The 13,566-nt window shown below is 43.8% G+C and overlaps 1 protein-coding gene and 1 long non-coding RNA gene across 8 annotated transcripts in view; one reads left to right on the top strand and one right to left on the bottom strand.

Moving 5' to 3' along the window:
- Window positions 1-13,566, top strand: part of TLL2 (tolloid like 2) — a 274,253-nt gene that overhangs the window by 240,977 nt on the left and 19,710 nt on the right. For all 7 annotated transcript variants that reach the window (XM_056530355.1, XM_056530356.1, XM_056530361.1 and 4 more), the window contains 2 exons: window positions 174-289; window positions 1,166-1,268. In XM_056530355.1, the coding sequence (XP_056386330.1) occupies window positions 174-289; window positions 1,166-1,268 (219 nt within the window). The remainder of the gene's footprint in view (window positions 1-173; window positions 290-1,165; window positions 1,269-13,566) is intronic.
- The window catches only part of LOC130282290 (uncharacterized), a 53,598-nt gene that overhangs the window by 7,706 nt on the left and 32,326 nt on the right, over window positions 1-13,566 (bottom strand). The window lies entirely within an intron of this gene.

The raw sequence follows: 13,566 nt of genomic DNA on the forward strand, positions 1-13,566 counted from the left end.
AGTTTTATTTCTTTATGTAATCTTAGGCAATACTCATGCTGTACACACCTATGAACAAAGAAATTAAAAGTCCCACAACTGTGCTTATTTTCTTAAACATGCAGTTTTAAGCCCCAAATGTTGGTTGTGTATGTATTCCATAGTTCACTTATTTATTATTGATTTATTTAAAGCATGTGGGGAAACTTTAATGGAGTCAAGTGGCAATTTCTCTGCCCCTGGTTATCCAAGTGGTTACCCATCTTATACACATTGCATATGGAGAATATCTGTAACACCTGGAGAAAAGGTACCTAAATTGTGTAGTATGTGTTTTTTTTTTTTTTTTTAATATACAGTATGTTCATCCAGTTGCAGTCCATAGTTGCAAACCACAGTTTCAGTTCTTTATAGACAAATGAGGATTACTACTAATGCTTATTACTTATTGTTTGTACTTTAAAGGAATGGCTGGCATGCACATGTCTTTAGTTTTATTTATTTTTTTATTAATTTTTTAGGAAAGCTCACATTTTCTCTCATTTTCACCTATATACAGTTTTGAAAAAAACTATGTAAGCAGTCATGATCCCTATTCTAGCTTAGGCCTTCCTGTCCCCATAAAAAGCCAGACCTACCTCTTTACCTCCAGCAGCATTGCTGCCGTCAGGGCACTAGGTTTTATGGAGGTAGATTAGTCTCCTGTGAGTCCTTCCAATGAAATCAAGTAACATAGAGGAGAGTAGGAATTAGCCAGTGGGAGACCTTCTGAGCATAGGTTTTATTGGCTGAAAGGAGTATTGAATCCATACTTCCTCTCCTCTGATGCCCCCCACCCTCCGAAATCCCACTTTGGTCATAGTCCCTTACCACACTGTATACTAACTAAAAAAGTGTACGTTCAGTACAAGTGTTACAAACGCCCTATTTTAATGGACTGTCAATAGATTAATGAATGGTTGTCAACGGTCCCATAATATGTCTCATATTAGTTCCCCCTGTAAGAGCACTGCAAAACAAGAAGAACTAGGGTAAAAACTGTAACCTTTCCTGCCAACACCAACTTTCAGGCTATAAGTTCCCTGATCTGGATATACATTGTATGCTTTAATTAAATTATTTATTAAAGAATTAACCGTTTGTATTGTTTAATGTAATGTTTGTTATTATGTATATGTACTTTTAGATAGTCCTAAATTTCACAGAAATGGACCTCTTTAAAAGCAGACTATGCTGGTATGACTATATTGAAATACGAGATGGATATTGGAGAAAGGCACCATTATTAGGTAAGTTACTTGTGTAGACATTAGGACATATGTAAGAAAAACATCTAAAAGAAAAATGGTCTTGGTTGTCCATGGCAACCATGGCACAGCCTCCATTTTTTAAAAGCATTAGAAGAATTAAAAACTGTGTTGCAATTGGTTGCTGCAGGCAACAAAGACAGTTTTTCTTTTCAAAGGTATCTTAAATCACCCCTATAGACCTTGATGGTATATCGAACACACAGTTATGCTTTTTGCACCATGTTGCTTCCAAGAAGCTCAGTGTAAATTTTAGAGTAAGATATCTTATACACAGCTTACTTCTGAGATACAGCAAGCAACTTTCACACCACGAGTTCACAATATTTAAAACCTAAATCTTGCGTCTAACTTTAAAAGCTTGTAATACAAAAGCAATAGCAATCAGATGCTGTACAACTAAAAAGTACATAAAAATAAAATACAGAAGCCAAAACATTAGGGTCCCATGGAATGAGACAATAGTCCCGAGAAAGGCTATCTCCGGAATCTGATTAAGTCTCTGAAGTCTCTGGCCACCCTTTTCACTTGTCTCAAGACAATACCTTCCTCCAGTTCAAACTCTACAAGGCTAAGGCCAGGGAAAGAGGAAGAAAAGCCCCACCTCGACTCCCCGGGGACCAGAGAAAAAAGCACAGTTGTGTGAAAATCGGAACAGTTGGCCATCGGGTGCCCTTCAGGAATTTGAGATTATACCACATCATGTGTCTAAAAGGACGAACTATGGCAGCGCCAGCAACCCCTGGAGAGTCTAAGTGAGTCACAATAAAGGAACGCCACTTCTGAAAAAAAAACTTCTTAATACCTGTATTGCAATTCCGTTCGGCATCCAGCCTATCTACACCTAAAAAGACTTTCAATTGCGATATCCGCATTGCGATATCCAGCGTCTGTGAATCTAACCATTTAGCCAATAGGCATCTAAGCGCCACCAAAAGTACCACATGAATGAAACTGGAAACAGTCTCCTCCCTCCCCGGCTCCCCCCTCCGGTGGGCGCAGTTGATGGATTAAGAGAGACTTGGGCATGAATAGAAGAAGCACCCTCCAATGATTTTGGACATAGTCTCGCACCAACCGCCAGTAGTCAGCCGTGAAGGGACAGTCCCCATTATACAAATTTGTTATTGGGGAGTTACACTTGGGGCAGCTAATAATTCTATCTGGGAATGAAGGTGAGGGGAGAATGTTAAAGCTGTAAAGTGCAGCGTGAGACAACTTAAAGTAAGTTTCCCTCCATCTTTTATTATGGACGTGTTCGCCTTGGGAATTCCCTGAGGTAATTCCGAGTGATCACTAAGGGGCATGTGCCTTGAAAGAAGGAAGGGTAGGCCGAAAACCTTCCGTACCTCCTTCCAAGATATAATTGTGTCCCTAAGCAATATCGAGCCCTTCACCTCTGGCGGTAATTTGTGTGTAGCAGTGCAGGAAGAGACCATGGTGCAACCAGTGCCCTCTCAATCCTCAGGTTAGAGAAATAGGTAGAACCATGGATCCAGTCCATCACATGGCGAAATAAACACGCCAGGTGGTAGCCCCGGATATTTGGGAAGTTGACTCCCCCCTTTACTTTACATAACGTAAGCTTCTGTAAAGCTATGCGTGGGCGTTTACCCTGCCACAGGAAGTGGGTAAAGGCGTAATTTAGGCAACGAACATAGTCATGCTTCAGGAGAAAGGGAAGGGTTTGAAGGGGATACAGCAGGCGAGGAAACTAACCATCTTGATGAGATGGCACCAACCCAGAAAGGAGAGCGGTAGGTTCTCCCACTTTTTCAATTCTGTAACTATTCTTCGGAAGAGGGGGACATAATTGAGTGAGTAGAGCGTGTCAGGTGTGCGACCGATATGAATACCTAGGTAAGTTATAGAAGAGGGGGATACCCCAACCCCCAGATCTCTCCGGGGCATAAACGTTAAAAACATCATAAATCTGTCCACAATGTTCCAATTGAAGATTGGATAATTGCCCCTTAGTGTCATGGTCATGGGAGAGTATGCGGTAGGCGAAAGATATATTAATTAATGTCAGGACTCCGGATCTACCATCAACTGCTGAGGATCCCACAACCTTGCCAAACCACAATTTCTGCATCCGCAGACATTTCAGAAAACTCATAATAAACACAGAACAATGCAGTGCCCAGTGTGGAATAAAGGCAGCCGCTAATCAGATAGAGGACTTCACTTTCTTCAGACTTGTGCAGAGACGGATGGGCCCCACCCCCCGTACCCCCTTTGGATAGCAAAACTAGGCTAGGGCAAGTCATAAACAGAGAGGAACTGCACCCACCCCGGGAGCCCCGTAGGGAAATAAAACCACCATGGCTCCCTCTGCATATAGCAAACTACAATTAATAAATCATGGAGCATAAAAACATTCTAGGCCCCTACTAGGAAATGGGGAATCATAGGAATGGTCAAAACAGCAATATGCAATGCTCAATCTGGGGAGGAGCCTCTGCTGCTAAGACTTTTGCTGCGTCTCCACAGATTTCCTGCACTTCCTTGATTCTCCCAGCAAGCGCGTCCTATCATCCCTACGTCTGGAAGTGGCGTCAGGTCACCCCCCTCAGAGATGGAAAGCGATCTGGAGGGGATCTAGCCGGTCGCATCGAGGTTGCCAGAAGATCGGGAAAGGCCACCTCCTCCGCTGCTGAAGTTTGATAAGAAGTGAAAGTCCCATCTGGACGGAGAACCTTCAGGGTTGCTGGATTTTGAAGCTGGAAGCCTCCTTTGGTCTTATAAAGTTCCGTACAGACCTTGTCGTAGGCCTGTCTGCGCTTAGCCACTTCTGCAGAAAAGTCCACAAAGACTAGTATCTTCCTATTGAGGAAGGTCCGTGGTGAAGTACGTCTGCAAAAGGCCTTCAGGATCTCCATCTTATCATTGTAATCAAGCAACTTAAAAATAACTGGACTCTGTCGGGCGTCTGCTCCTGCACGTGATTGCGAGCGCTCAGACGACTGCTGACCCAGGCAGTGAGCCCTTTCAACTCGACATTTGTGTGGAAGCCCCAGAGCTTTAGGTAAGTCACTTTCACAAAAGGCCTGAAGATCTGACTGAGGAAGAGATTCACGAACTCCCACTCGGCGCAGGTTGTTGCGACGGGAGTGGTTTTCCAAGTCCTCAAGTTTTCCACTGACATAGCACAGAGCTGTTTCGGTCTGTCTCAAGCGGGTAGCCAGACTGCTGTTTTCATCTTCTAATGCAATGATTCTCTTTTCATCCTCACCCAGCCTCCCGTGATTGAGCGAGTAGGTCATTCTGTATATGAGCTATCAATTTGACCAAAGCCGCTGCAAGGGACTGGAGGTCCATTGAGGTAGTTAGAGACTTCTGTGGCTACCGCTTGTGCTAGGTGCTTGGGGAACTGTAGTGATCTGTTTCAGAGCATCATCAGGGGAGAGTAATATCTGGCTCCCCGCAACTTCCATGGCTGCTGGTGGGTCCTGGGTGTACTTCCAAATCAGTCAACCAGCTAAAACTGTCCACAGTATAGTGTACTTTCATAAAACATAATCTGAGCAATGAAGAATAGAATGGACGGCTACTCACTCTGATCCACGGTATTTTATTTAGCAGACAAGGTGCAAAAGACAAACAGGCACGATCACAAAAGGAGCAACGTTTTGCGTTACACGCGTCTTCCATGAGCCGGAAGAAGCGTGTAACTCGAAACGTCGCTCCTTTTGTGATCGTGCCTGTTTGCCTTTTGCACCTTGTCTGCTAAATAAAATACCGTGGATCAGAGTGAGTAGCCGTCCGTTCTATTCTTAATTGCTCTGATCTACTAATTCACTTTGCTGTTGGGACTGAGCACCACTCTTACGGATTATTACAAAGCAGCGGTAGCAGTGCATAGTAAGGGGGTTGCATGTGAATCGATGCAAAGTTTAATAGTGGTAGTGCCAACTTTATTCTTCTATTGCCAGACTTAGAAAACATAATCTTGCTGCCCTCTGTAGGATGGAAAGAGCTGCTACATTGTCATTCAGGGGTGCTCAACCTTCTGGAGTAAGGGATGCATTGTGGTCTTGTTCAAGAACTTTAAAGTGTACCTGTTGTTAACATAAACTTTTTATACAATGTTAATACCCTTATATACAATGATTAAAAAAAATTGTAGATTTTTGGGTGAAAAAAATTCTGTTCCTGCAACTATTGCCTGTCTCTCTCTAAGGAGTCCAAATACAGGAAATGAGGACGGGACAAGCAAGGCTCTGTGCAGGCTCCTAGCTAGTCAATCATCCTGCTGTGTGGGCCGGGAGCATGTCACAGAGCCTCAGTGCCCAGAGCCCTGCTTGTCCTCAGTGCCCAGAGCCCTGCTTGTCCTCAGTGCCCAGAGCCCTGCTTGTCCTCAGTGCCCAGAGCCCTGCTTGTCCTCAGTGCCCAGAGCCCTGCTTGTCCGCCCACACTTCCTGTATATGGTTTCCTCACAGAAACACACAGACAATAGCTGTAGGGACAAAAATATAGACATATTTTAACCAATGTATATTACAAATATACATATGTTATTATCTACATTATGTAAAAGGTTTTTGTTAATGAGAGGTATGCTTTAAGGGCTAGATTATTAGCTTAAATTTCTAATAATATAGTTCTATTGTTTTATAGCACCATCTTTGGGTACCCATATCTTAGCATTGCATTTTTTGTGGAGGAAAACAATTTAAAAAATAAAGAAAAAAAAATGCTACATATTTCTCTTTTTTGGTGAGCTATAAGAGTTATCACTATGCCTTGCATTTACAGCCCTAGTTCTCAACAGCAAGTTTCCAGCACCATAAATGTACATTGTAGTGCCATGGGGTTAATGAGGGACACTGTTGGCATTGACCCCTTAACAATGCAGGACGTAAATGTACGTCCTGGTGAGGTGGTACTGAACGCACCAGGACGTACATTTACGTCCTATACATAATCACGAGCATCGGAGCGATGCTCGGGTCATGCGCGGCAGTTACTGGCTGCTGATAGCAGCCAGGGACCCGCTGGTAATGGCGGACATCCGCAATCGTGCGGATGTCCGCCATTAACCCCTCGGATGCAGTGATCAATACAGATCACTACAATGGATATTCGGATCGGCCACAGCGCTGCTGCGATTATCCAGAACGCCAGACAGAGGTCCCCTCACCTGCCTCCTCTGCCTTCCATGGGTCTTCGGTTCTGGTCTGAGATCGAGCAGACCAGAGCAGAAGATGACCGATAACACTGATCAGTGCTATGCCCTATGCATAGCACTTAACAGTATTAGCAATCGAATGATTGCTATAAATTCTCACCCATGGGGACTATTAAAGTGTAAAAATAAAAAGTTACAAAAATGTGAAAAATCCCCTTCCCCAATAAAAACGTAAATTGTCCCATTTTCCCCATTTCACCCCTGAAAAGTGTAAAAAAAAAAATAAAAAAAAAAATATTTAGTATGTATCCAAAACTGCTGCTTTTTTTATAACATTTTATTCGCAAAAAAATGCATAAAAAATGTATTAAGTTTTCTATATGCAAATATGGTATCAATAAAAATTACAGATCACGCCGCAAAAAAAATGAACAGTCATACCGCTGCTTATACGGAAAAATGAAAAAGTTACAGGTCTTCAAAAGTTTGCAGTTTTTTTTTTCTTTAAGCGCAACAGTAATAGAAAAGTATGTAATCATGCTTATCATTTTAATCGTATTGACCCAAAGAATAAAGCACATGTCATTTTTCAGTAAATTGTATGGCGTGAAAACGGAACCTTCCAAAATTTGCTAAATTGTGGTTTTCTTTTTAATTTTCCCACACACATAGTATTTTTTTTTTTTGGTTGTGCCATAAATTTTGTAGTAAAGTGAATGATGGCATTACAACGGACAACTGGTTGCACAAAAAACAAGCCCTCATACTAGTCTGTGGATGAAAATATAAAAGTTATGATTTTTTTGAAGGTGAGGAGGAAAAAACAAAAACGTTAATAAATATAAAAAAAAAAAAAAAAAAATTGTCTTAAGGCCAAAATGGGTTGAGTCCTTAGGGGTTAAAGGGGTACTCGACTGGCCTGCGTTTAGAACTAAATTTTTCGTACGCTGTTTTCATGCTGCGGGGGTCGGACACTCCCCTCATGAAGTCACGGCCACGCCCCCTCAATGCAAGTGTATCAGAGTAGTCACGCCCCATCCTATAGACTTGCATTAAGGGGGCATGGCTGGGATGTCACTAGGGACCACCCCCACAGCGCGAGAACACTTAGTTCCGAAGGCAGACCAGTGGAGTACCCCTTTAAAAAGAAAGACCGCAGCACAGGGTCACCTGCACAAACCCGAAAATACAGATAGATAGAAACAGGGTCACCCACACTAACAATCTGTACCAGGTGAAAATCAGTGCAGCCATTCAGGAGATATCCACCTTGTTGTTAGTATGGTATTTTCTTTTTTACTGCACTGGAAATGGCTGCTTCTGTATAAGCAAAGCTTCCTCCTTCCCACTCTAGGGATAACCACTCCCCTTCTGTTGATATGTCCACCCTTTCAAAAATATTCATTGGTCTTCCTGAGCTTGCTTATGAATGCGGGTGATTATCAGCTGAAGGGGCAGGATTTTCTGCCAGAGTAGGCGGGAGAAAGCATTGCAGCCAGATACTTAGATACTTGTTTTCCCTTTTCTTTTTTTTTTTTTTCAAATCCAAAAGACTGTTTATTGATACCGTCAACATAACATATATAGAGCATTAGAAGACAGAAGCAATTCAAATAAGCAAGACCTGGTTGGTCAGGCTGAAACAAGCAATGCTCTAGCAACAAGAACAAGTAACTAATCACATAAAAGCAGGGTAAGCATGAGGGACTGTGGAGATGTAGCAAGCGAGCTTGTAAAACCGTAAGCAAGTAGGAAGTGGCTAGAACAAAAGTAAGACAAAAAAAAAAGAGCGAGATAGGGGAGAAGGGAAAAGAGGAATAGAGAGAGAAGGTACCAGGAGAGAACCAACCATGCAATAGGGTGGGAAGTGTCTGTGAGGCCGGTATCAGCAACCACAGCACACCAAGGGCACAAAAGAATAGATAAGAAAAGCGGGGGGGGGGGGGGGGGGAGGAAACGCAACATCCTCCTCCACAAAAACACATACAGAGTAAGTCGCCGTACATTCGAACTCCCACTCATTCCCCTTACTGATTTTATTGACAGCCTGGGTGACTCATGCTTCACCCAGCTGTAACTCGTGATCACAGGTTTACTCAGGAATGAGACCCGATGGGACCAAATCTTTTGGAATGTCTAGGCAACATGTCAAAAGTTCAAATGACAGGAACTCTTTAAAGTACATCTATCAGAATAGTTTCTTGGGTGTCAATCACATGATCGGGACATTTTTATTTTTCCTCTGGTAGTAAATGCTTAAATGGGCACTGTCAGATACAAAAAACTTTTTATGTTGTACATCTTGCCAAAACATCAACCTTTCTAATATACTGTAATTCATAAAAAAAAGTATTTCCTTTTTATAGAAATCATGGCTTATAAAATCATGGAATCATGGCTTTGTCCAAGCTGAAACACAGGCATGGACAAAATCCAGTAAGGGCTAGCACTCCTCTATGCTCTCTTCTGTCTGATAGGACAGGAGAGAGCACAGAGGAGTGCTATCAGACAGGAGAGAGCACAGAGGAGTCCTATCAGACAGGAGAGAGCACAGAGGAGTACAAACAGAAAGGAGAGCACAGAGGAGTGCTCTCAGACAGGAGAGAACACAGAGGAGTGCTATCAGACAGGAGAGAGCACAGAGGAGTGCTATCAGACAGGAGAGAGCACAAAGGAGTACAAACAGACAGGAGAGAACACAGAGGAGTGCTGGCCTAACTTCACTTATTGCACTTTGTCCATTCTGTGCCTTAGCCTGGACAAAGCCATGATTTCTCTAAAAATCTTAATCTTTCTTAGGACTTATCATCTTCTGTATGCTCCACAGGAAGTTCTTTTCTTTTTCAATTTCTTTTCTGTCTTACCACAGTGCTCTCTACTGACACCTCTGTCCATGTCAGGAACTGTCCTGAGCAGGATAGGTTTGTTATGGGGTTTTGCTCCTGCTCTGGACCGTTCATGACATGGTCAGAGGTGTCAGCAGAAAGCACTGTGGTCAGACAGAAAAGAAATTGAAAAAGAAAAGAACTTCCTGTGGAGCATACAGCAGCTGCTAAGTACTGGAAGGATAAAGATTTTTAAATAGAAGTAATTTACAAATATGGTTAACTGTCTGGCACCAAATGATTAAAAAAAAAAAATATATAAAACAGAATTGAAAGGCTCACACTACTAAATAAATTTATATATACCGAGGTAGCCTGTGTTGCACGTACCAGTCGTGCCGAAAAATTGGAAATAGAGGAACAGTCCTCTAGGTATATATGTAGGTAAATACACGAGATATGACCAGTAATATTGCAAAGAATGTAATATTAGTAGATTCAAATACACATATCAGGTATACCGACGGGGCCCTTGCCGGAAATACCAAATGAAAAAAATATTTAAAATATAAAAATAATAGTGATATTAAAATATAATAACAGGATGTGGACCTCAAGACCACCTATATCTATTTAGAAGTGCATAATAATGTCGGGTTAGATCAATGTCCCAATGTGATGGTACGGAATCAATAATAGTTAAAGGGGTTATCCAGGAAAAAAAAAATGTTTTATAGATCAACTGGCTCCAGAAAGTTAAACAGATTTGTAAATTACTTCTATTAAAAAAATCTTAATCTTTTCAGTACTTTTGAGCTTCTGAAGTTAAGGTTGTTCTTTTCTGTCTAAGTGCTTCCTGATGACACGTGTCTCGGGAACTGCCCAGTTTAGAAGCAAATCCCCATAGCAAACCTCTTCTGAACTGGGCGGTTCCTGAGACACGTGTCATCAGGGAGCACTTAGACAGAAAAGAACAACCTTACCTTCAGAAGCTCATAAGTACTGAAAGGATTAAGATTTTTTAATAGAAGTAATTTACAAATCTGTTTAACTTTAACTGTTTTTCCTGGATAACCCCTTTAACCTCTTTAGGACCCAGGGCATATGTATACGCCCTCAGACTCTGGGCCTTAAAGGAGTAGTCCAGTGGTGACTCAGAGGTGAGCAACTTATCCCCTATCCTAAGGATAGGGGATAAGTTGCAGATCGCGGGGGGTCCGACCGCTGGGGCCCCCTGCGATCATCTGTACGGAGCCCCGACAGGCCGCGGGAAGGGGGCGTGTCGACCTCCGCACGAGGCGGCGGCCGACACGCCCCCTCAATACAACTCTATGGCAGAGCCGAAGCGCTGCCTTCGGCAATCTCTGGCTCTGCCATAGAGATGTATTGAGGGGGCGTGTCGGCCGCCGCTTCGTGCGGGGGTCAACACCCGCTATCTGGGCCGAGAGCCGGGGCCCCGTACAGAGAGATCGCAGGGGGCCCCAGCGGTCGGACCCCCGCGATCTCACACTTATCCCCTATCCTTAGGATAGGGGATAAGTTTTTCACCACTGGACTACCCCTTTAAGGACCCAGGGCATATCCATACGCCCTGGCGTTTTCCGGTCCCTTCCGCGCGCCGGGCAGAGATCTGAAGTGGATGCCTGCTGAAATGCTTCAGCAGGCATCCAGGGCAAACGCCGAGGGGGGCCATGTCTGCCCCCCATGTCGGCGATCGCCGCAAATCGCAAGGGAAATCGCCCCTGCGATCTGCGGCGATACCGGGCTGATCGGGTCTCTGGGACCCGACCGCCCGGTAATTTTGCATGATCCCGGTTGTCACAGACAGCCAGGACCATGCTGAAGTATAGGAGCGAGGTGGCAAGCCTGCCACCTCCTCCTATCCCCTGCGATTCTTCGGTTAGCTAACCGACCAATCGCAGGGGTGGGGGGGCGGTTACTTCCTCTCGCCCTGCCCGGCCCCTGGAAGTCCGGAGAGAATGGGAGGAAGACCGGAGGACGCGGCGGGGGACGGTCGAGTGCTGGGGCCTGGCCCCGTTACTTACCTAGTCCCTGAAGACCCGGATCCCGGTGGCGGAGACGGCGGCGGTGGCGACTGGTGAGTTGATCTTCGGCGGCATTGCAGGACCTTTGAAGCAGTCCAGACTGCCGTAAAACGATCTGGACTGCTCCATCTGGTCCCCTCATAGTACAACTCCCAGCATGCCCAGACAGCCCTTGGCATCTGGGCATGCTGGGAGTTGCAGTTTTACAACATCTGGAGGTCCACAGTTTGGAGACCACTGTGCCCTTCCAGATGTTGCAAAACTACACATCCTCAGCATGCCCTTACTGTGCAGGCATGCTGGGAGTTGTAGTTCTGTAACATCTTGCCCTTCAGATGTTGCAGAACTACAACTCCCAGCATGCCTGGACAGTTTTGGCATACTGGGAGTTGTAGTTTTGGAAGGGCACAGATTGGGAAACACTATTAGTGGTCTGCAAACTGTATTCCTCCAGATGTTGCAAAACTACAACTCCAAGCATGCTGGGAGTGGTAGTTCTGCAACATCTGGCATGCCTGAGAATGTTTGGGAGTAGTGGTTTTGCAACAACTGGAGGCACACTGGTTGGAAAACATTGTCTGTTTCCTAACTCAGTGTTTCCCAACCCGTGTGCCTCCAGCTGTTGCAAAACTATAACTACCATTCACATGGGCAGGGGGCTTACAGTGAGTATCAGGCTGCAAGTTTGCGATGCAGCAAATTTTGCACGGCAGCTCAAACTCGCAGCGGGAAACTCGCTGTGATCCCCCGCCCGTGTGACTGTACCCTAAAAACACTACACTATACTACACTAACGCAAAATAAAATAAAAAGTAAAAAACACTACATATACGCATACCCCTACACAGCCCCCCTCCCCTCCCCAATAAAAATGAAAAACGTCTGGTACGCCACTGTTTCCAAAATGGAGCCTCCAGCTTTTGCAAAACAACAAAAAAAAATTTAAATTTTTAAAAAATGTTTTACATATGCAAAAGTCGTGAAACACCTGTGGGGTATTAAGGCTCACTTAATTCCTTGTTACGTTCCTCAAGGGGTCTTGTTTCCAAAATGGTATGGCATGTGTTTTTTTTTTTTTTTTTTTTTTTTGCTGTTCTGGCACCATAGGGGCTTCCTAAATGCAACATGCCCCCCAAAAACCATTTCAGAAAAACGTACTCTCCAAAATCCCCTTGTCGCTCCTTCGCTTCTGAGCCCTCTACTGCGCCCGCCGAACACTTTACATAGACATATGAGGTATGTGCTTACTCGAGAGAAATTGGGTTACAAATATAAGTATACATTTTCTCCTTTTACCCCTTGTAAAAATTCTAAAATTGGGTCTACAAGAACATGCAAGTGTAAAAAATGAAGATTGTGAACTTTCTCCTTCACTTTGCTGCTATTCCTGTGAAACACCTAAAGGGTTAAAACGCTGACTGGATGTCATTTTGAATACTTTGGGGGGTGCAGTTTTTATAATGGGGTCATTTGTGGGGTATTTCTAAGATGAAGACCCTTCAAATCCACTTCAAACCTGAACTGGTCCCTGAAAAATAGTGAGTTTGGAAATTTTGTGAAAAATTTGAAAATTGCTGCTGAACTTTGAAGCCCTCTGGTGTCTTCAAAAAGTAAAAACTTGTCAATTTTATGATGCAAACATAAAGTGGACATATTGTATATGTGAATAAAAAATTTTATTTAGAATTTTTTATTTGGAATATCCATTTTCCTTACAAGCAGAGAGCTTCAATGTTAGAAAAATGCAAAATTTACAAATTTTTCATCAAATTTTGGCATTTTTCACCAAGAAAGGATGCAAGTTACCAAATTTTTTTTTACCAGTATGTTAAAGTAGAATATGTCACGAAAAAAAAAATATCTCGGATTCAGAATGATAACTAAAAGCATTCCAGAGTTATTAATGTTTAAAGTGACAGTGGTCAGATGTGCAAAAAATGGCCGGGTCCTAAGGTGTCAAATGGCTGGGTCCTTAAGGGGTTAAGTCCCCTGTAGTCACTGCACCACTCACCACCCGTAAAGTCTCCGTGTCTGAGGGTCCTAGCAGTCTGGCATGGACCAGCTGCCGGCCTGGTGGCGTCCTGACGTCCTCAGGTGATGGTCTTGCGGAGTGGCACAGATGGGCAGCTGACTGAAGATGACAGGGTGGTGGGGTGAGTGTCGGAGTGTGGCATCCTCGTGGAGGTAGTCGAGGAGAGCTCGCGCTGCTGCAGTGGTCCAGAAATGGAGGGGTTGCAGCTGTTGATAATATGCAATTGGAGAAATAATCCGTGTACAGT

Source organism: Hyla sarda, chromosome 7, assembly GCF_029499605.1.
Source record: "Hyla sarda isolate aHylSar1 chromosome 7, aHylSar1.hap1, whole genome shotgun sequence".
NCBI classification, from domain to species: domain Eukaryota; kingdom Metazoa; phylum Chordata; class Amphibia; order Anura; family Hylidae; genus Hyla; species Hyla sarda.